A 16824-nucleotide genomic window follows, 5' to 3' on the forward strand; every position below is an offset into this window, starting at 1 on the left:
CTCACCTTTGAGTTGTTCCAAATCCGAATACATTTCTTTGTTCTGATGAACACAGAGAAATGCTTATAACCAAACAGTTTTTGGACCCCATTGACTACCATGGTAAATAGTAAAAATACTTTATAATTTTTTTCTGTTGAACACAAAAGAAGATATTTTGAAGAATGTAGGACAACAAAAAGGTTCTGGGGCACTATTCACTACCATTGCCATTTTTCCTACTATAGTAGCCAATCGGGTCCAAGAACTGTTTGGTTACAAGCAATCATCCAAATATATTTCTCTGTGTTCAACCAAACAAAGAAATGCAGGTTTGGAACAACTAGAGAGTGAGTAATTTGTGACAGAATTCAAAATCTTCGGGCGAACTATACCGTACGTTTAATTGACCAGCCCAGTGTGTTCCTGTTCCCTCCCCTTCGTGTGTGTGCTTTGGGTCTCCTGTATGGTGAGTGATGGCGGCCTGCTGTTTTTCCCGTTTCATCATTGAGAGCACTGAGGGGATTGGAGTTATGGTCCATTGGACAGGTCACTCCCCTCAATATACTCTCAGAGTTTACAGAGTCATTAGCTGCAATGACCAATAGACCCAAAACAAAATACCTGTTAGATGCTCCATTCCTCATATGTTTAAATATGTCTGTCTGTCTGGCTGTACTAGTAATAACATGTTTAATTAAACATTGTTGTATGTGACTTTGAAAGCATGAATTGGAAAATAACTTACAGGTGGTCTTTTGAGAGATCCTCCTTCAAAACACCTATTTAATACAGATGAATGTACAACAAAAGCACAAAAGAGCAACACCAGTCACAACTGATGGTATTAGGAGAGTCATTTGGTGACATTCAATAGCATCTGTTACCATCAGAGAGGGTCCAATCTCTGCCAGGAGTTTTACTCCCAGCAGGCGTGGGCAGAACCGGGCTTTTGTATTTTAATGGGTGTGTGCAACTCAAACCCCAAATATTTTTTTCATGAATGTGTAATTTTAGATTTTTGTTTATATTCAGCCCTTATCAAACTTGGATACTGATGGCTTGCTGTAATCATTTGGCAATAAACCGAGCTTGAGGTTAACCTTGCGTTTTTTCTTTCAACTACAATCTTTGAAAAGTCTTTGTGCCACATGCGTAGAGAGAATTGTTTTTTAAATAATGTCTGCATTTCATGAGAACTATAGTAAAGCTAAAGGTTTTAAATATAGACAGATATTAGTGCTGCTTTATAGCTTTAAGGCATTTTAATAGGACTGTTAACTTGGTGCTCACATGTTTTCTGCTGTTTGCATTCTGGCACCGGGAATTCTGGGAGTTTGGGTTTGTGAGAACGGGCTATTGAGCAGTCACGTTAAAGGTTCAGTTTACTACAATGTATGTGACAGATGATACATGTAAGATTCTGTTTGATGCTTTATAGCAAGCTCATTTAGACCGTTTTTACTTCATAATGTCCTTTAGCACTTGGGCCTCTTCCTTGCATCCCCTCTCCCTCCTTCCCAGCGGTGGTCCCGCAGTCTGACCCTACACCCCTGCTGTTTTAAACAGCACCACACACTGCCAGCATTGTTTTCTCACAGCACTTCTTTGCAGGAGTCCAGAATAAAAGTTTTAACATGAACAGGGACCTGAAGTTTGTTCTCCACAACTTAAATAAAAAAGTTTCTCCAAAAATAAAATGTATGTCATTAAGTAAATATAATAAGACTCCAAACCAGTATGATTAGATTTTTATTAATATAATAGGAGAAAGTTAACAATTATTTTTAAATAGGCCAATAATAGAAGTACATGGTGACCAGGACATGTCAAGATCAATAAATGACAAAAACCACCATGAAAGCATGAGATTATCAATAAATGCATCATACATGTTAAGTTTACTTCAATTTTCATGTTTGCTATTGTATGACTTGAAATATAGCAGAACTATTATTGTGGCACTTTGTGTTTGACAGCCCCTGGTCACCATTCACCTTCATTGTATAGAAAATAGTAATGTGTACATCCTGCAACATTGTTACATCTCCATTTGTGTCATATAGGTTTAAAATGACAACAGAGTTCTCATTTCCATTAACTTTCTTTGTAGTTAGCATCTATACTGTACATGATTACACTATTCAAGAACTTTGCTGTTCTCAGACATTGGCTCCTATTTGTCTGCACTGCTCACCTATCGTGAAGCCTGCGCTGTGCAGGGACGCAGCGGGGGAGACTGTGGCTTCCACTCAGACGGTGGTTTGGGCTGCCTGTTTTATGAGGGGACTGATGGAGAACTTCCAGCAGTAGCCTTTTGTTCTTTGTTTGCAGGCCGCGGGTTACATGTGTTGCAGTTTAGCCAGCGTCCTCCACACCTAAATGGATAATTGTATCAAAATTGCACTCGCAAGCCAACCCAAAACGGTAGGTGGGATATGGGAGGGGCCCACTGCGGGAGCCTCTGGGTCACACAGGTACCACATTGAACAAGTTGGGGTCCACTGGGAATCACAGCACTGGTGTTCATTCATTCGAGATGGCACTCGTAACCTCTCCCGCTGCTCAAACTCTTTTCCTTTCCAATAGACGTGCATTTACTCATTCGCTATGGCTGAGCACAGAACAGACTCACATTATTTGTGTTTAGTCTGATTTACGTCCGTTTTCCGTGACAGCTCCTTATTTGGATAATGTGTCCCTTCTATTTAAACAGTTCAAGTTAGAAGAAGCACATGTTTTAGAGCTGGAAAAAAGAATTGTACAGTAAAGAGTATTTATTTGTCTGATGTCTAACAAAAGAACAGAAAAATACACTTTCATCACGACCGCGGCACTCTGATGTAATTCGTAATTCTGATTGCTTGTAATGCAACACTTAGCTTAACAACTCGGGCTCGCAAGAGCGTGTTTGTTTTATTTCTTTCATTGTATGGAAATAAGCTCAGGCAAGTTGAAAGCACAAACACATGTGGACACAAATTAATTCATGCTTGGGAGTAACAGAAGAAAAGACGTAGCTGAAAAAAGAGAAAGATGAAAGGATCCTTGATAGAATTGAAACCAGTCCGGTTTCACGTGAAATTAAGCGGAACAGAGAGACAAAGAGTTTGTAGTGGCGCATACTGTAGTAGTGAGTTCAGGCAAGGTTAGTGAGTTGAGCAAAACAACAGCAGACGCAACCGTCTGTAAATTCTGCAGCAGGACACCAGATAAAAGATGATACAGTTAAACTTGGTTGAGGATGAGAACACAATCTGAAGAAAGTTTGTGCTGACGGTAAAATACTTTGATAAATTGTTGAGTTATTTACTAAAGCTGCAGTTTGTAATGCGATTTTAGAATTAAGCTGAATTACATTGGCGCAGCAACATTTTCGGAGTGCTTATATTTTGTGTCATGTATATGTACAGTATATGTAGAGTTTAGAAATGTATGATTTTGAATTGGTGATGAGCTGTTTTTTAGAGGATGTGCTTTCTCTTGATCACTCTGACCAGAAAATGTTTCTTCAATTATTTTTTATTAAAAGTGATTGGCCAGAGACAAATATTGCGGGTTTCATTTAATTAAAAGTCTCCCCTGTTTCTTCTACAATTACACAAGAAAATGAAAACTGACACAAATGAGACAATTGTTAAAACTGTAACACGAGGAGGTATAAAATAGATTTAGATTTTTGGTCAAATCATCTGGATTTGGGTAAATTAGGTGAGCCGAATGTTTGGTTATTTAGAGATCTTAAATAATATTTCTAATGGAGACATTTGTGAGATTTCTGGCTCGATTTCTCAAGAGACATTCCTGAGAATTTAAATTTAGATATCTAGGTGAAATAATTGAGATATTAAAGAGATCTCATCTTTGATGTTTCTTTCTAAAAGGGTTAGTTTGAGTGACAAACAAACATTAAGTGGTGCTGCAGTGGACTTCAATCGACTTATGTACTTATTTTCAGTCTCTGTGTGCTGCTTTTGCTTTTTTGGAGCTGTTTCTTATTAGTTGCTTGATATTGATACATTATTTACATTTATGCATTTGGCTTTAAGGGCCAGTTAACCAGTGCGTAGTGATTGGTCGAGTATTGCAAACGTGTGACGGAAATGTAATGCCACTTACCATATTTGGAACATCAGGTTCCAAAGCAATTGTACTGACACCTTCCTTGAGTATACATTTGGGCGGTCTTAGTCAAATCATATCACAAACTAACGAAGCTTTTGTGGGGGCATGGTTACAGGAGGTGTTTCAGGCAGGTCTTGGTGAGCATTCTTTTTTAGATAGAATGTATCTTGTGTTCCTTCATTTTTGCAATTTCATGTGTCTTATACATCCATGAGCAACTTATAACACAGACACAACTAAAGACTCTGCACTCTTTCTAATGTGATACTGCTTAAAATATTTCATTTACATAATGATGAGCATGGTTTTCCTACTACTGTATGTGCAGTTCAAAGCAGAACACCATGGCTTTGGTTTCATGGCATACAACTAAGCTCTTTTTGAGCTGCAGAGGCAGCGAAGGTTTTAATTAGACTAAAAGGATGCAAATTACCCACCTTCATCAGAGTGCCACATTAAAGAGCCTTTCATCCGGCTCATTAGAGGGGCCAGAGGCAGGGCCGGGCCCTCTGCAGTATGCTCCAGGCCCGCTCCACTCATGATAGAGAGGAAAAGAACATTACATTTGGCCAATTTCCTCCCGGGTCGCCCTACGACTGTTGCTGCTAACCACTTATGGCTCTATAAAAGACACCAAGGAGACTTCTAAGTACCCTTTTCTCCTCAATGTCTTTTCCCTGCCGTGAATGTACCGACACTCTTTAATTTGCCTTTCCGACTTTAATCGCCACTTATGGTTATTTGCCAAATACAAAGTCGAAAAATAGACCAATGTGAAAGGCTAACAAAAGTTCATGTCATATTTGTTGGCAATAAATATCAAATAATATTTTTAAAAGCATGGGCACTTACCTACATTACCAATCGGATTTGATATTTTTGGCAGGGTAACTGATTGCTTTCCTAAGAGTTTAATCTATTCTTCTGTGTTTACCTTTCATCTCTCGCCAGTGTTTTTGAATACATTCGAAGACATGAGAGGGGAAAACCGTTGTCTCCTTTAAAGATTTGTTCATCAAGGACTTTTTGCAGAAAACAAAACACTGAAAGGACTCAAAAGGACCGGAAAGCACTCGAGTTAAAAAAAGTTTCCTTTATTTTTCTAAAGCCGAAAAAAATGTACCAGCTCATACCTTTTTTATTCTTAGTACTATAGTCATACTATGGCAAACAGCACTGGCAGTGTTTTCATTTGATTTAATGGAACAGGCATGGTTTTAGTTAGTGATAGATTATTACTTTAAAATACACCAGGTGTGTTAGCCAAAAGAATTCTGTAATGTTTCTCCACGAACTCCAATTTTTTTACGAGATCTTTGATAAAAGAAAGGTAAAAAGACCTCTTTCCTTTGATGTCTGTTTTGTTCCCCTCATCGATGAAAATCACCAGTGACGTTTCACCCTGCTTGTGTTTGTTTTGCTTTCATTTTTTTCCAAGCATGTGGAGCTCTATATAACAAAACCACTGCTAAGTATGTTTGCACACAGGTATGAATGGAGAATGAACCTTTTTGAAGGTGCAGCTTTCAAGTCTTTCCCAAGTTGGAAAAAAAATATGTGAGCCTTATTCGTCCCAGCGAAGATCATTTTGTAAGCTGATCTGTAGGGCTGCCTGTAGACATTTCCGTACCAAACCCGCCTTCTTTGGAAAGCCCCTCCCTGGTGTGCCTCTGAGGCGGCAGCTGAGAAAAGAGGCCTCATGGCAGCATTTTTTTTCGCCCACACCTATAGTAAGCCTGAGCGTAAGTGCATGGACTACCGTGAATCCAATGTGTCCCGGCCAGACTTTTTCCCAATAGATATGTGCATTGTAATACCCATAATGCATTGCATCCCCTTCAAGTCAAGCCGCAGCTTCAAAATACCGTGTCAGTAGGATTCTTCATCCTTGTGGACACACGTGTAGAGAATTCACAGACAAACCAGAAATGGAGAGCACAAGGTTCGGCTCGCAGTAAGACCACTTTAGCCAACATAAAGCTCTGCTGATTCCACTTTGCTGCTCATGAACAGGCTTACTTCTCCTATACCCCGGGGCCAATGTTAACAATGAGCTGAAGGCTGGTGAAAACACTTTTGCTAGCTTTGGCCTGGTCTGACTGATTGTCTGCGTTGAGCATGTAAGGCCGAGGCTCAGCATATGAGGATTAGCGTGGACAAAGACGAGGCGCTCGCTCTGTACCCCAGCTATGCACACAGCCTCAGGACAAAGCATAAACTGTTGAGAAATAGACAGTATGAAAACAAATTGGCTGGCCTGGATGAAGGGCCTTCAATACAGCTGACTCTGAGACTTGACTATTGTTTTACCCCATTGAAAGGGGTAGTTCACCCAAAAATTTTAATTCTGTCATCATTTACTCACCCTCTTATCATTTAAACCTGTATGACTTTCTTCTGCAGAATACAAAAGAAGATATTTTAACAGTGTCTGTACCCATTCAATTCTATCGTATGGAAACAAAACCAATCCAAGTGAATGGGTACCGCCATTGTTCGGTTACCAACATTCTTCCAAATATCTTATTTTGTGTTCTGCTGTAGAGAAAAAGGTATACAGGTAAGAATCAAGGGTGAGTAAATGATGATAGAATTTTCATTTTTGGGTGAACTATCACTGTGACTTTGGTAAAAGCAGTTTATCCCCACATATAAAAAATGGCATTTGATTGAAACAGCACCAAAACAAGTTGAAACATTAATAGGAGAAATATTTAATATTTTATTCTATAAGGTAATGTATGAAATGCAAGCAATTTGGTGGCATTGAGCATATTAAACTTTTTCACAAAATGTAAGATTTCCTTGCTTTCATAAACGTTTTGCATCAACTTGTGCCAGTTGTCTTGGCAGCTTGAGTGTTAAGGTTATTTAACAAATCCGGGCCGGGACATACCAAATTTTCATCTTAAATTTCAGTTCAGCTTTTCTAGCACATTTTTTATACTCACTCTGTGAATAGAACACTTATAAACATACTTATTTTTTAACCATTCATTGCTTATTTTACAACTTTTTGCCATCAAAAACTGTATATACCCTTAAGTTGACTGGTACCACAGTTAACTTTCTGTGTTTTCTTCCGTAAGTGAAGCACTAGCTGTACCAACCATTGATGGTGATGGTTAAGAGCCGTGGAAAGAATTCCGGGAGGGTGTATTTCATTCCGTAGTTTCCTCACCTACGTATATGAGAGCTATTTGTTGATTTGGGATTACCCAGAATAAGTAATTTTGTGTACATAAAGATGTTCACGTACACACTTGTGCATGTGCGTCTGTGTTGGTTCTGCTCTGGATTCGGGGGAGTGAGAATGGCTTCTCTGTGCATTCCTGTGGGCCGGGCCAGAGAAATTCATCCCAAACAAAGAAGGGCTCTCAACTCTGTCTGCGCAGTTTAGGTTAAAGTCAGTAAATTGGTTTCCTGTCCAGGGTTAAGTCAACACAACGTTGCGTCTTAAACAGTGTGGAAACTGGAGAGAAGAAGCAATGTAGCAGTGTCAGCTCACCCCTGACTCGCAAACACCTTTAGAATAACACCGCGGTTTAGCTTGGTTATCGTTCCCATAGAGATCTAAAACTTCACCGTTCCGGAGCAAAACACGCAGCCCTCACACACCTTTCGGGCCACAATCTCCAAGCTGAAATGCTCGTTTTTGCACAGAGGGGTTCCGTTGGCTCTTTGAGCACAACAAATAAATCCCTCCAAGTGTTGCCCTTTGCATTGACCCACTCATTCAATATGATTTACACAACACTGTTTGTAGCATTTTATAGTGGGTATGGAGATGAAAGAACTTATATTGCTAGAAAAACACCTGTCTGCTGATTTACAGACCAATATCTAAACAATCCTTTAAAGTGTAGCTGAGAACATGAGGATTTTGGTTTGAAATGTAAGACCGGGGGTGCTAAAGATTTTAGGGGTTCACTTAAGCCGTGGTCAGACTTGACTTTGAGCATCTGAAGATCGTTCAGACGGTGGTACGAAAATGGCCGGGTGCGATTCCTCTAATTTTCACATTTCTGTACCGAGAGGTCACGCTGTGACATTTTAACTTCTAATGGTCTCACGCACTAACGTGATGTGAATTCGCAGGTCAGAGTTCACCAAACTGGAACTTTGCTACGCAGCGCAATGCGAAATATCGTTGGACGGGCTTGCGTTTCCAGTCTGTCGCATTCGCATGTGTATGAATGGAAGTCAATGGAGGGAAAAGTCAAGTGTGACCTCTGCATTTTGCTGTAAATTTGAAAATGGCTTTGTACTGTTTTATCCACGAATGTTGAAACAAACTGACGCTTAATTGCTCTCTGCAATACAGAGATTCGTTTGAAGTTATATGTTAATAAGTCTTGGATCTTTCATTTATTTAGAATAAGGCCAGGATGGCATTAGAGTTTGAGGTCAAGCTTGACAAACATAATCTGTACTTGTATGACATATCGCTTATTGCTCCCTGAATTCTTTGTAAGTCGCTTTGGATAAATGCGTCTGCTAAATGACTAAATGTAAATTCATTCAAATGATATCTTTCAGACGATGCAGCTGTGCCACCTAACCAGCCTACCCCAGCCGCTGCAGAGCCTAATGGTGAGCTAGCTCTGCATGACACACTCCCTCCTCCACTTTCACTCTGCATTACACAACACATGAGGTCATCAGCATACGCCACGAAGGATGTGAAAAATTATTTCTGACTACTCGACACATAATGTTCTATCATGCAATCATAGCGTCATGCTTTAGTTGTTCTTTGTCCCTCCGCAGTGAAGCCACGCTTCAGTCAGCCCACAAAGATGCGCAGGCGAGTGCTGGAGCAGCCTGTGGGCAGCTCGGTACGTCTCAAGTGTCTAGCCAATGGCAATCCAACACCAGTCATCACATGGTGGAAAGACCAGACCCAGCTGCCCAGCCCGCACCAGAATAAGCGCCCCCTATGGACTCTGACTCTGAAAAACCTTCAGCCTCAGGACAGTGCCAAGTATACCTGTCACGTCTCCAATGTAGCTGGGCACATCAATGCCACATACAAAGTGGATGTAATTGGTGAGTACCCACAATATATGTGTGTATTTACTCCATTATCCAAATCAATGCAGTTGGTCAGTGTTCCCATTACTGAAATTAATCAAATGTTTTCATTTCCAATCTGTCTCACAACTTTCCTCCACAGAGCGCACAAACTCGAAGCCCATTCTCACTGGTACCCATCCTGTCAACACAACTGTGGAGTTCGGTGGAACGGCTACTTTCCAGTGTAAAGTTCACAGTGACGTGAAGCCAGTGGTCCAGTGGCTGAAGCGAGTCGATCCTGGCACAGAGGGGCGCTATAACTCCACGCTGGAGGTTGGTGGTCAGCTCTTTGTGGTGCTTCCCACCGGGGACGTGTGGTCCAGACCGGATGGTTCCTATCTTAACAAACTGGCCATCGTCAAAGCACGAGATGAAGATGCTGGGATGTATATCTGTCTAGGCGCTAATACCATGGGCTACAGCTTTCGCAGTGCCCAACTTACTGTTCTCTCAGGTCAGTAAAAAACTGTAGAAACATGGATAAAGGTTTTTACTCACCTCATAGAAGTTACATAAGCTTTTATCTTAAGCAAATAAAATAGAAAAATTCAATTACATAGTATGATCTATTCAAGCTATGTTCTAATTTTTGGGGGAATTATTAAATGCAGTCCTTATAATGACATGCAATTATCTCTTTAATAATTTTAGTAAGTATTCATAATTATTAATTCAAATGATTAGTAAATAAATTAAGTAATTAAAATGCATTAAAATAAATAATTACTAACTATTGTTTAAATTATAATTAATACATAATTAATAAAGTAATTACAATTAATAATTTAATATAAAAATGAACAATGCAGATAGAAATACATTTTTTACTATATTAGCAATAGACGTCTACTTTCAAAACTGTGCGTACAGTAATTTTACCGCTGCTGACAAAAATATGTACATGTCGTTGAAGGTTTTCATCCACTGTGACAGTTTGACATGCTAAATGCATTTTAGACATTTTGGAAATACATTTTAACAAAAAGCCTGTTTTGTTTACAGATCCCAAAGTGGAAAAGCCAGTTATTCCACGGCACATCAGCCCCGGTCTTCCCTGGCCCCTGATTATTGGCATCCCAGCTGCAGCGCTTCTCATCGTTGGAGCCATCGTGCTCTGGCTGTGCCACAGCCGTCGACGCCAGAGCGCATTGCCTCCCAGACCGACGGTGTATCGAGACCACCACATTCCAGACAAAGAACTCAGCAAGCCCAGCAGCATCACGCCTGACATGCCCAGTCAAAGACTAATGGGCCCTCCAGCCCTCAGTGGTCCACCAAACATTTACACCAAGGTCTACACAGATATGCACACGCACACACACTCCCACGCACACGTGGAGGGGAAGGTGCACCAGCATTTTCATTACCAGTGTTAACCGGTTACTTACAACTTGACTCATGCTGCTGTCTGTTTTCCTACGAGCTGAGAGCCATCACTTGAGGACCACAAACTTTAGTGTGGAGCTGCATAGCAACCCATGAGTAGTGATGAAAGATCTGTGATTTTCGGAACCACATTCCTGATGTGTTCACTCTGGTGAATCCCCTTTAGGTTATGATGTCTCAGGTCAGGAGTAAAAGCACCACTCTGCGTGGACCTAAAATGTATTTGAGGTTTTATTGTTCAGCTCAGAGAACAAGGAAATAAAAGAAGCAAACTGAGGATAACTACAGAGGAACTATTTTAAATTGAGAGAAACTGTGATGATCTATTATGAATGCTAGTAGCACTAGCAAAGCTGTTTACAATGCCTTCTGAACTTGTCAGTATATAAGCGAGATGTGGTGTTTTCTTTTCTTGTTTGTTTTGTAACATTATAATGTAAAGATGTTGTGTTATTGTGTGTTATATTGTAAGAAGTTGATGTCAGGGAAACTGGATGGATGACTAAATAGAAGAGGGGGGTAAGGCCTTCTGTCGTATTAGCTTTCAAAGGTACTTTTTGCATTGAGCTCAACTTTTTAATAACTGCAGTATTACTTTCACGTACCTTCTCTATGCCAAAGCAATCACACTGTTTTTGCACACCACATTTTAGCTAGTTGTTTAATATTACTCAACTTTTAGATGGGCTGTAACCATAATATTTGAAACCAGAGCTAGTCAGTTACCAGGTGACCTGTTGAGCCATGCTCTCTATAGTATACAAAATCTATATATGTGAGAACTTGTTTATCTGAAAAACTGCATGCTGCAATTGTACTTTGGTGCTCATGTAAGTATATTTTAATAGTATTTTTGTAAGAAATAAATCGTTTTCTATTTTCTCTTATTCATTTATAGTTTCACCTCCAAATAATTCACACAAACGTTTGCATATATTCATTTGGGAAATGAAAGTTGGATGCCACCGCAGTGGCTGTTGACTCAATGCCTACCCAACACGGCCTCAGACCGCTGTTAGTTCAACAGGCCGAGGAATGCGATGAGAAATCAAGTTATTCTTTACGACACCAGGAAAGAAGGGAAATATTCCCAGCTGGATTTGATGGGTATTAATATTGGGATAGGGTTACGCAGAAGGGATGTAGTTCATATGGCTGTTTCCTCTGTTTTCCCTGTGGATGACAAAGGCAAGAAACGCTAACATTGTTGCCAATCGGGTTAGGGCATCACCTAGAGGCAATGTTTGGTGTTGCGACTTAATGTGAAATACGGAATGAAATTAATTATGAAAAAAAGTATTTATTTCAAAATGAATATGAAAATGTTTTCAACCAGATGTGCATGTTCTCAACTGAAACACAATAGAGGTGCAAACAAAATTACAAAATGTGTTATATGTTAACTGTTTGGCCCACCGATTGTTAAAAGACAATTATAGGTTTCAGTGTCAATTTTGGGACTTCCTTCCTTTTGTACTTCACCACAGCACATCACTGTTATAATTCTAAAAATAAAATACCAACGAATTTCACATCCTCTGTTAAGACCCCTTTGACCTTTATTAAGAGTTCCTATTTTAGATAGATGTGTAAAATAATAAAAACAACAGTACTGTCTGCAACGTTTAAATTGCTTTCTTTGGTATCTGCCTATTTGTGGTCTTTTGTAATGTGCTGTATGGTTTTGAAAAGCAGCAGATGCATATCTTATTTTTTATGCTACATTTCATATACACGCAACCTAACCGCAGAAGTACCGCAGAATACTTGACATCGTTTGATCTGTACATATTAACACTTGCATTGGATGAACAGAAAGAATATTCGTGAAGCTCTTTTAGCTGATACATATCCATTAGACGTGTGTAGATTAAGTGTTTCATTTAGTTTGCTCTTATTCATAGTTTCACGTTTTAAAATATATTTTTTTCTTCATCCTATGTTATAGTCATGTGATCATATAAAGCTCTTCATCTATAGTGGTCAGTGTTTATAGAGGCGGTGCTCAACTTTTTATCCCTTATTTGGATGTCAATGCAACTGAAATATGCGGCTCAGAATTGTTCTGCTACTTTTCAGCCCTGTTTGTTTAAATAAAGTTGTTGCTTATTCAGACTCTGACAAAAATTGCACACTTAACAGTCCAGGTAAAAAATATCTCTTTCTGTCTGCAGAATATTTATTTTTGTGTACATTTGTGTGATTTACATTGCTTAATTTCAAGCTCATATTTTTATATCTCAGGCAATAATGGAAACATATACATTCCTGTCATTGTATGTCTCTGTCAAGCATTGTTGCTTTCAGTTGCTGTAAATGTCTACCTAATATGCATGACAAGATATAGAGAAGCATGTCAAAACTTTTACAGTAAGTAGGCCTACTGATATTTCTTACTCGTAGAAAGTATGTATTTACTTATATTTTTATTCAAAAGCTGTGTGCTATTGTCATTTCAGCTCATTATTTAGCTGTATGGTGCAGAAGTGGCACATCAAATGACTTGAATGATCAGGTAAAATGCAAAGGCATTTTTACATTTTACATTTAGTCATATTTTTAAAACAGTTTTCACAGTAAAAGATATGTGATACACCATAAATTATTTATAAAATACTCCTAACCAACACAAATACTGTAATAATGCATAGATATGCGTGTGTTTGTAGGTTCAAACTGATGAAACAGAAAACTTTGCACTGAATATATATAGTGACAATAGTGAGACGGAGAGACCAGCTGAAGAGTGTGTGTACTCTGATGTGAAGTTCTCTTGAAAGGATTGAAACCGTACAGGTAACATTAATGACTTTTCTTTACTCTACTTTTAAAATGTCAAAATTTAAAGATTGGTGTTGTTGATAATATACATTTCTATTCATGTCCTCTTTTTTTATACTTGATTAACTTCTTGATATCTTCTATTTTGGTTTTGTCTCAAGTGTAACCAAACATCTATTTAAAGTCAAACTTTTAAAACAGATTATTTAACTTTTTAATTTAGAGGTTTTGCAGTTTTCCGCTTTCAACACTATGTAAAAAATAATTGTAAACCAACATTTTATTTCAACCAATAGATGTTGGTTGGATGAAAATGTTATATACTTCTCTGTAATATATTACAAATGGTTAAATTAGCATGTAATACAATTTTATTGTAGCATATATGTTTTATAATGACTTTAATAAATTTACTCAAATACACCTGATGTCAAAATACAAGTATTTAACATAAAATTTTGTTTGTGTTCTGCTATCATTGTATTGCTGTGCAATTTCGCAGTTCTAAAAATTTTTAATGAAAGAATGCTTGCGTAGTTAAAAATAGCTAATGTCTTGTAAATAAATATCTTAAAATAACTTTTAATTGTTAAAAACTGTCAAGTTCATTGAATAAATATTTTATGACTGCAATCTCCAAGCTTACCTTAGGAGGGCAGCAAACCTTAGCAAATGAAAAATGTTTTAAAAGGAAACGCAACCAAAATCTTACATGATTATTCATAATTTACATAAATTACAGTTTTAACGTTTTAAAATCTATTTTTATTAATCTTTTGGTAGATGACAAATTACAGCATGCATGCAGCTTCAGTCTGGACTTCTTTGCTGGCCGCAGTATGTGCCCTTTGAGCAAATTCTGTGTGTGTGTTTGGATTATAAATTCCCTCTGTGTACGGGAGCCTGAGAAAATGGGTGTTTCGTTGGAGAAATAAACAGCCGTTGTGTTCAGAGCCTCCTGATATCCGTTTCCTGCCTCGATCTTCAATGACATTCACATTTGCATCGTCTGTCTTTAGCTAAAGTAAAGTTAAACAACGTTCAAATGTATTTCTTAAAAACAGCGATTACATTTACACGTTACAGAATATTTTTTGCAACAAATTGACATAAGGGAAATAGGTGGTTTGACTTTCATCACCTCTATCACCTTAGCACCTATTTTACAACATGACCCATTCCTGTATCTTTCAAACATCTTTCACAAATTCTTACAGATAACACTGAAAAGACAAAAAGATTCATCACAATTTCTCCATTCAACTGTGCTCATCAACCATCACATCTTCCAGAAAGGCCAGAAACCTGGGAGTGGTGATCGATGATCAGCTAAACTTCACAGATCAGGTTGCCAGCACCACTCGGCCCTGTAGTTTTACATTTACGTTTATTCATTTGGCAGACGCTTTTATCCAAAGCGACTTACAAGTAGTTTTTTTTACATTACATTACATTACATTACTGCAGAGCAATCAGGGGTAATGTCACTTCAGTCATGACCTACTGGCATTGAGATTTGAACCGGCAACCTTCTGATCACAAGCCCAACGCTCTAACCCCTAGGCCACAACCTCTACAATATTAGGAAAATTAGACCTTTCCTATCCGAGCATGCGCAAGTTCTAGTCCAGGCTCTTGTTCTGTCCTTACTGGACTATTGCAATGCGCTACTAGCTGGACTTCCTGCTTGCACAACAAAACCTCTACAGATGATCCAGAATGCAGCGGCAAAAGTGGTCTTCAATGATCTTTAAGACCCATCTGAAAACACATCTTTGACATCAGCACCTGACCCATCAGTTCTGACTTCTATCTCTTTTGTATACTGTGGTAGCTATGAGACGTCTTATTGCTCTAATGCTTATTGTTGTCCTTATGTTGTTCCAATTGTTTCCATTGTTGACCTCATTTGTAAGTCGCTTTGGATAAAAACGTTTGCTAAATGACTAAATGTAAATAAAAGAAGTAACAGGAAGCACTTCTCTCTATTGTGCAAATGTATCATTTCTAGAGTGCTACAAAATGAACTTTGTGCAGACTTTCCAGGCAGGTGTGATGCTGTTACTAAAAAGGTGTTGTTTTGGCCTTCAAATATATTTGAATAGTACTGCAGCAGTAGTTATGTATAACCGTATTTCTTTCGATTTCAAGACCTAAAAAGAGTGTTACAGTTTCTATTATTTCAAAGGCACTTGAATGTGTTTTGATTATAAAGATTGCATTGCATTGCATTGCATCATCTACTACTGCGGAATTTATAAGGTTTTTACATTAAATGGATCATAGCCGTATTAGCGGTTAAGGAATGATTAAATGAAACACGTTTAAAACACACATACAAATATTGATGCTATATTTTAGTAATGGAATTTGCTTAATTTAGTTTGTGTCAATTGATTTAAAGTGTGGTTAGAAAATGATCTTTGAAATGAATCTCTTGACACAATGTGCATGAAAATCTTGATTTACTGTTAAACACAAAATACTAATTTACTTTTGTGTTCAATAGCTTCATCTACAGTTTCTTTCACCACCTCCCAGCCCTAATGTTCTCAGAGACAACAAAACCTGATATTAGTGCAAAAATGCACGAAGAATTCGAGAAAATGTACTTCCTTAAATAGATACAAATGTATTCTGACTCCAAATAGATTTCACTTATAAATAGATGAATAGATGAGGCACACCTGATTGGAAGGCTTTGGACATTTTCTGGTTGAAAGGAAAAAAAGTTGACGCAAGTGGAAGTGGTAACTTGAACTGATCTTATCAAGAGAAAATGTTATATAATGACATAGAATCAATCTGATAAAAACAGGAAACGGCAATTATTATTTGTAAGGGTGATGTAAAAAGCTTGTTGTAACATCCCCTCTCGTCTGTCAGCTACGCCCCCAACCCTATGGACTACACTCCCCATAGTCCCTTGCACCCGATCGTCCCATGATTACACTCACACTTGTAACTCATTTTCCCGGACACTATTAATACCATGTGTTGTGTTGCTTTGTTTGTCAAGTCTCGTATTATTTTATGCGCACTAGTTAGACAGACACAGACACAGGTTGGTTTAATGCCGATATATGCTAACATACGAAGGGCTGTGCACAGGGTGTGGCCCGGTGGCTAGAGCACAGGTGCCCCTCTTCCCACCCCCACCGCAAAGTATCCGCAGCATCACTCACTGTGTCTGTGCGGCGCGCTCTCTCTCTTGAAACCATGGGCGTAGCTAGCCCCAAGCTCAGCACCCCTAAAACTTGGAGTAAGAAATGTTGTTATTCTGAAAAAAATCGTCTTTTACAAGGTTAAAGAATGTGCAAAACATACTCCGTAGTTTTTTGTTTAAAATGTATGTGTTAAGGATGAAAATGAAACATCCCCGCTTAGCAAATGGTGTCATCCTCTTCTCTTCTTCTACTTCTCCTCTGTACCTGCACCGCTCAGCGCGACCGTCATCCAGCGCGAGACACACGCGGA

The 16824-nt window shown here is 38.6% G+C and overlaps 1 protein-coding gene across 2 annotated transcripts in view; it reads left to right on the forward strand.

The window, feature by feature from the left end:
• The window catches only part of fgfrl1b (fibroblast growth factor receptor like 1b), a 53883-nt gene extending 41700 nt beyond the window's left edge, over positions 1-12183 (forward strand). The window contains exons 5-8 of one of the 2 annotated variants that reach the window (XM_079479281.1): positions 8644-8697; positions 8875-9153; positions 9281-9634; positions 10183-11456. In XM_079479281.1, coding sequence (XP_079335407.1) covers positions 8644-8697; positions 8875-9153; positions 9281-9634; positions 10183-10556 — 1061 coding nt within the window. In that variant the 3' untranslated portion in view covers positions 10557-11456. Of the gene's footprint in view, positions 1-8643; positions 8698-8874; positions 9154-9280; positions 9635-10182 lie in introns of both variants that reach the window. The other variant, XM_079479282.1, reaches the window with a different exon arrangement.
• The last annotated feature ends 4641 nt before the right edge of the window (positions 12184-16824 follow it).

The sequence above is a fragment of the Barbatula barbatula genome, assembly GCF_947034865.1.
Source record: "Barbatula barbatula genome assembly, chromosome: 18".
Taxonomy (NCBI): Eukaryota; Metazoa; Chordata; class Actinopteri; order Cypriniformes; family Nemacheilidae; genus Barbatula; species Barbatula barbatula.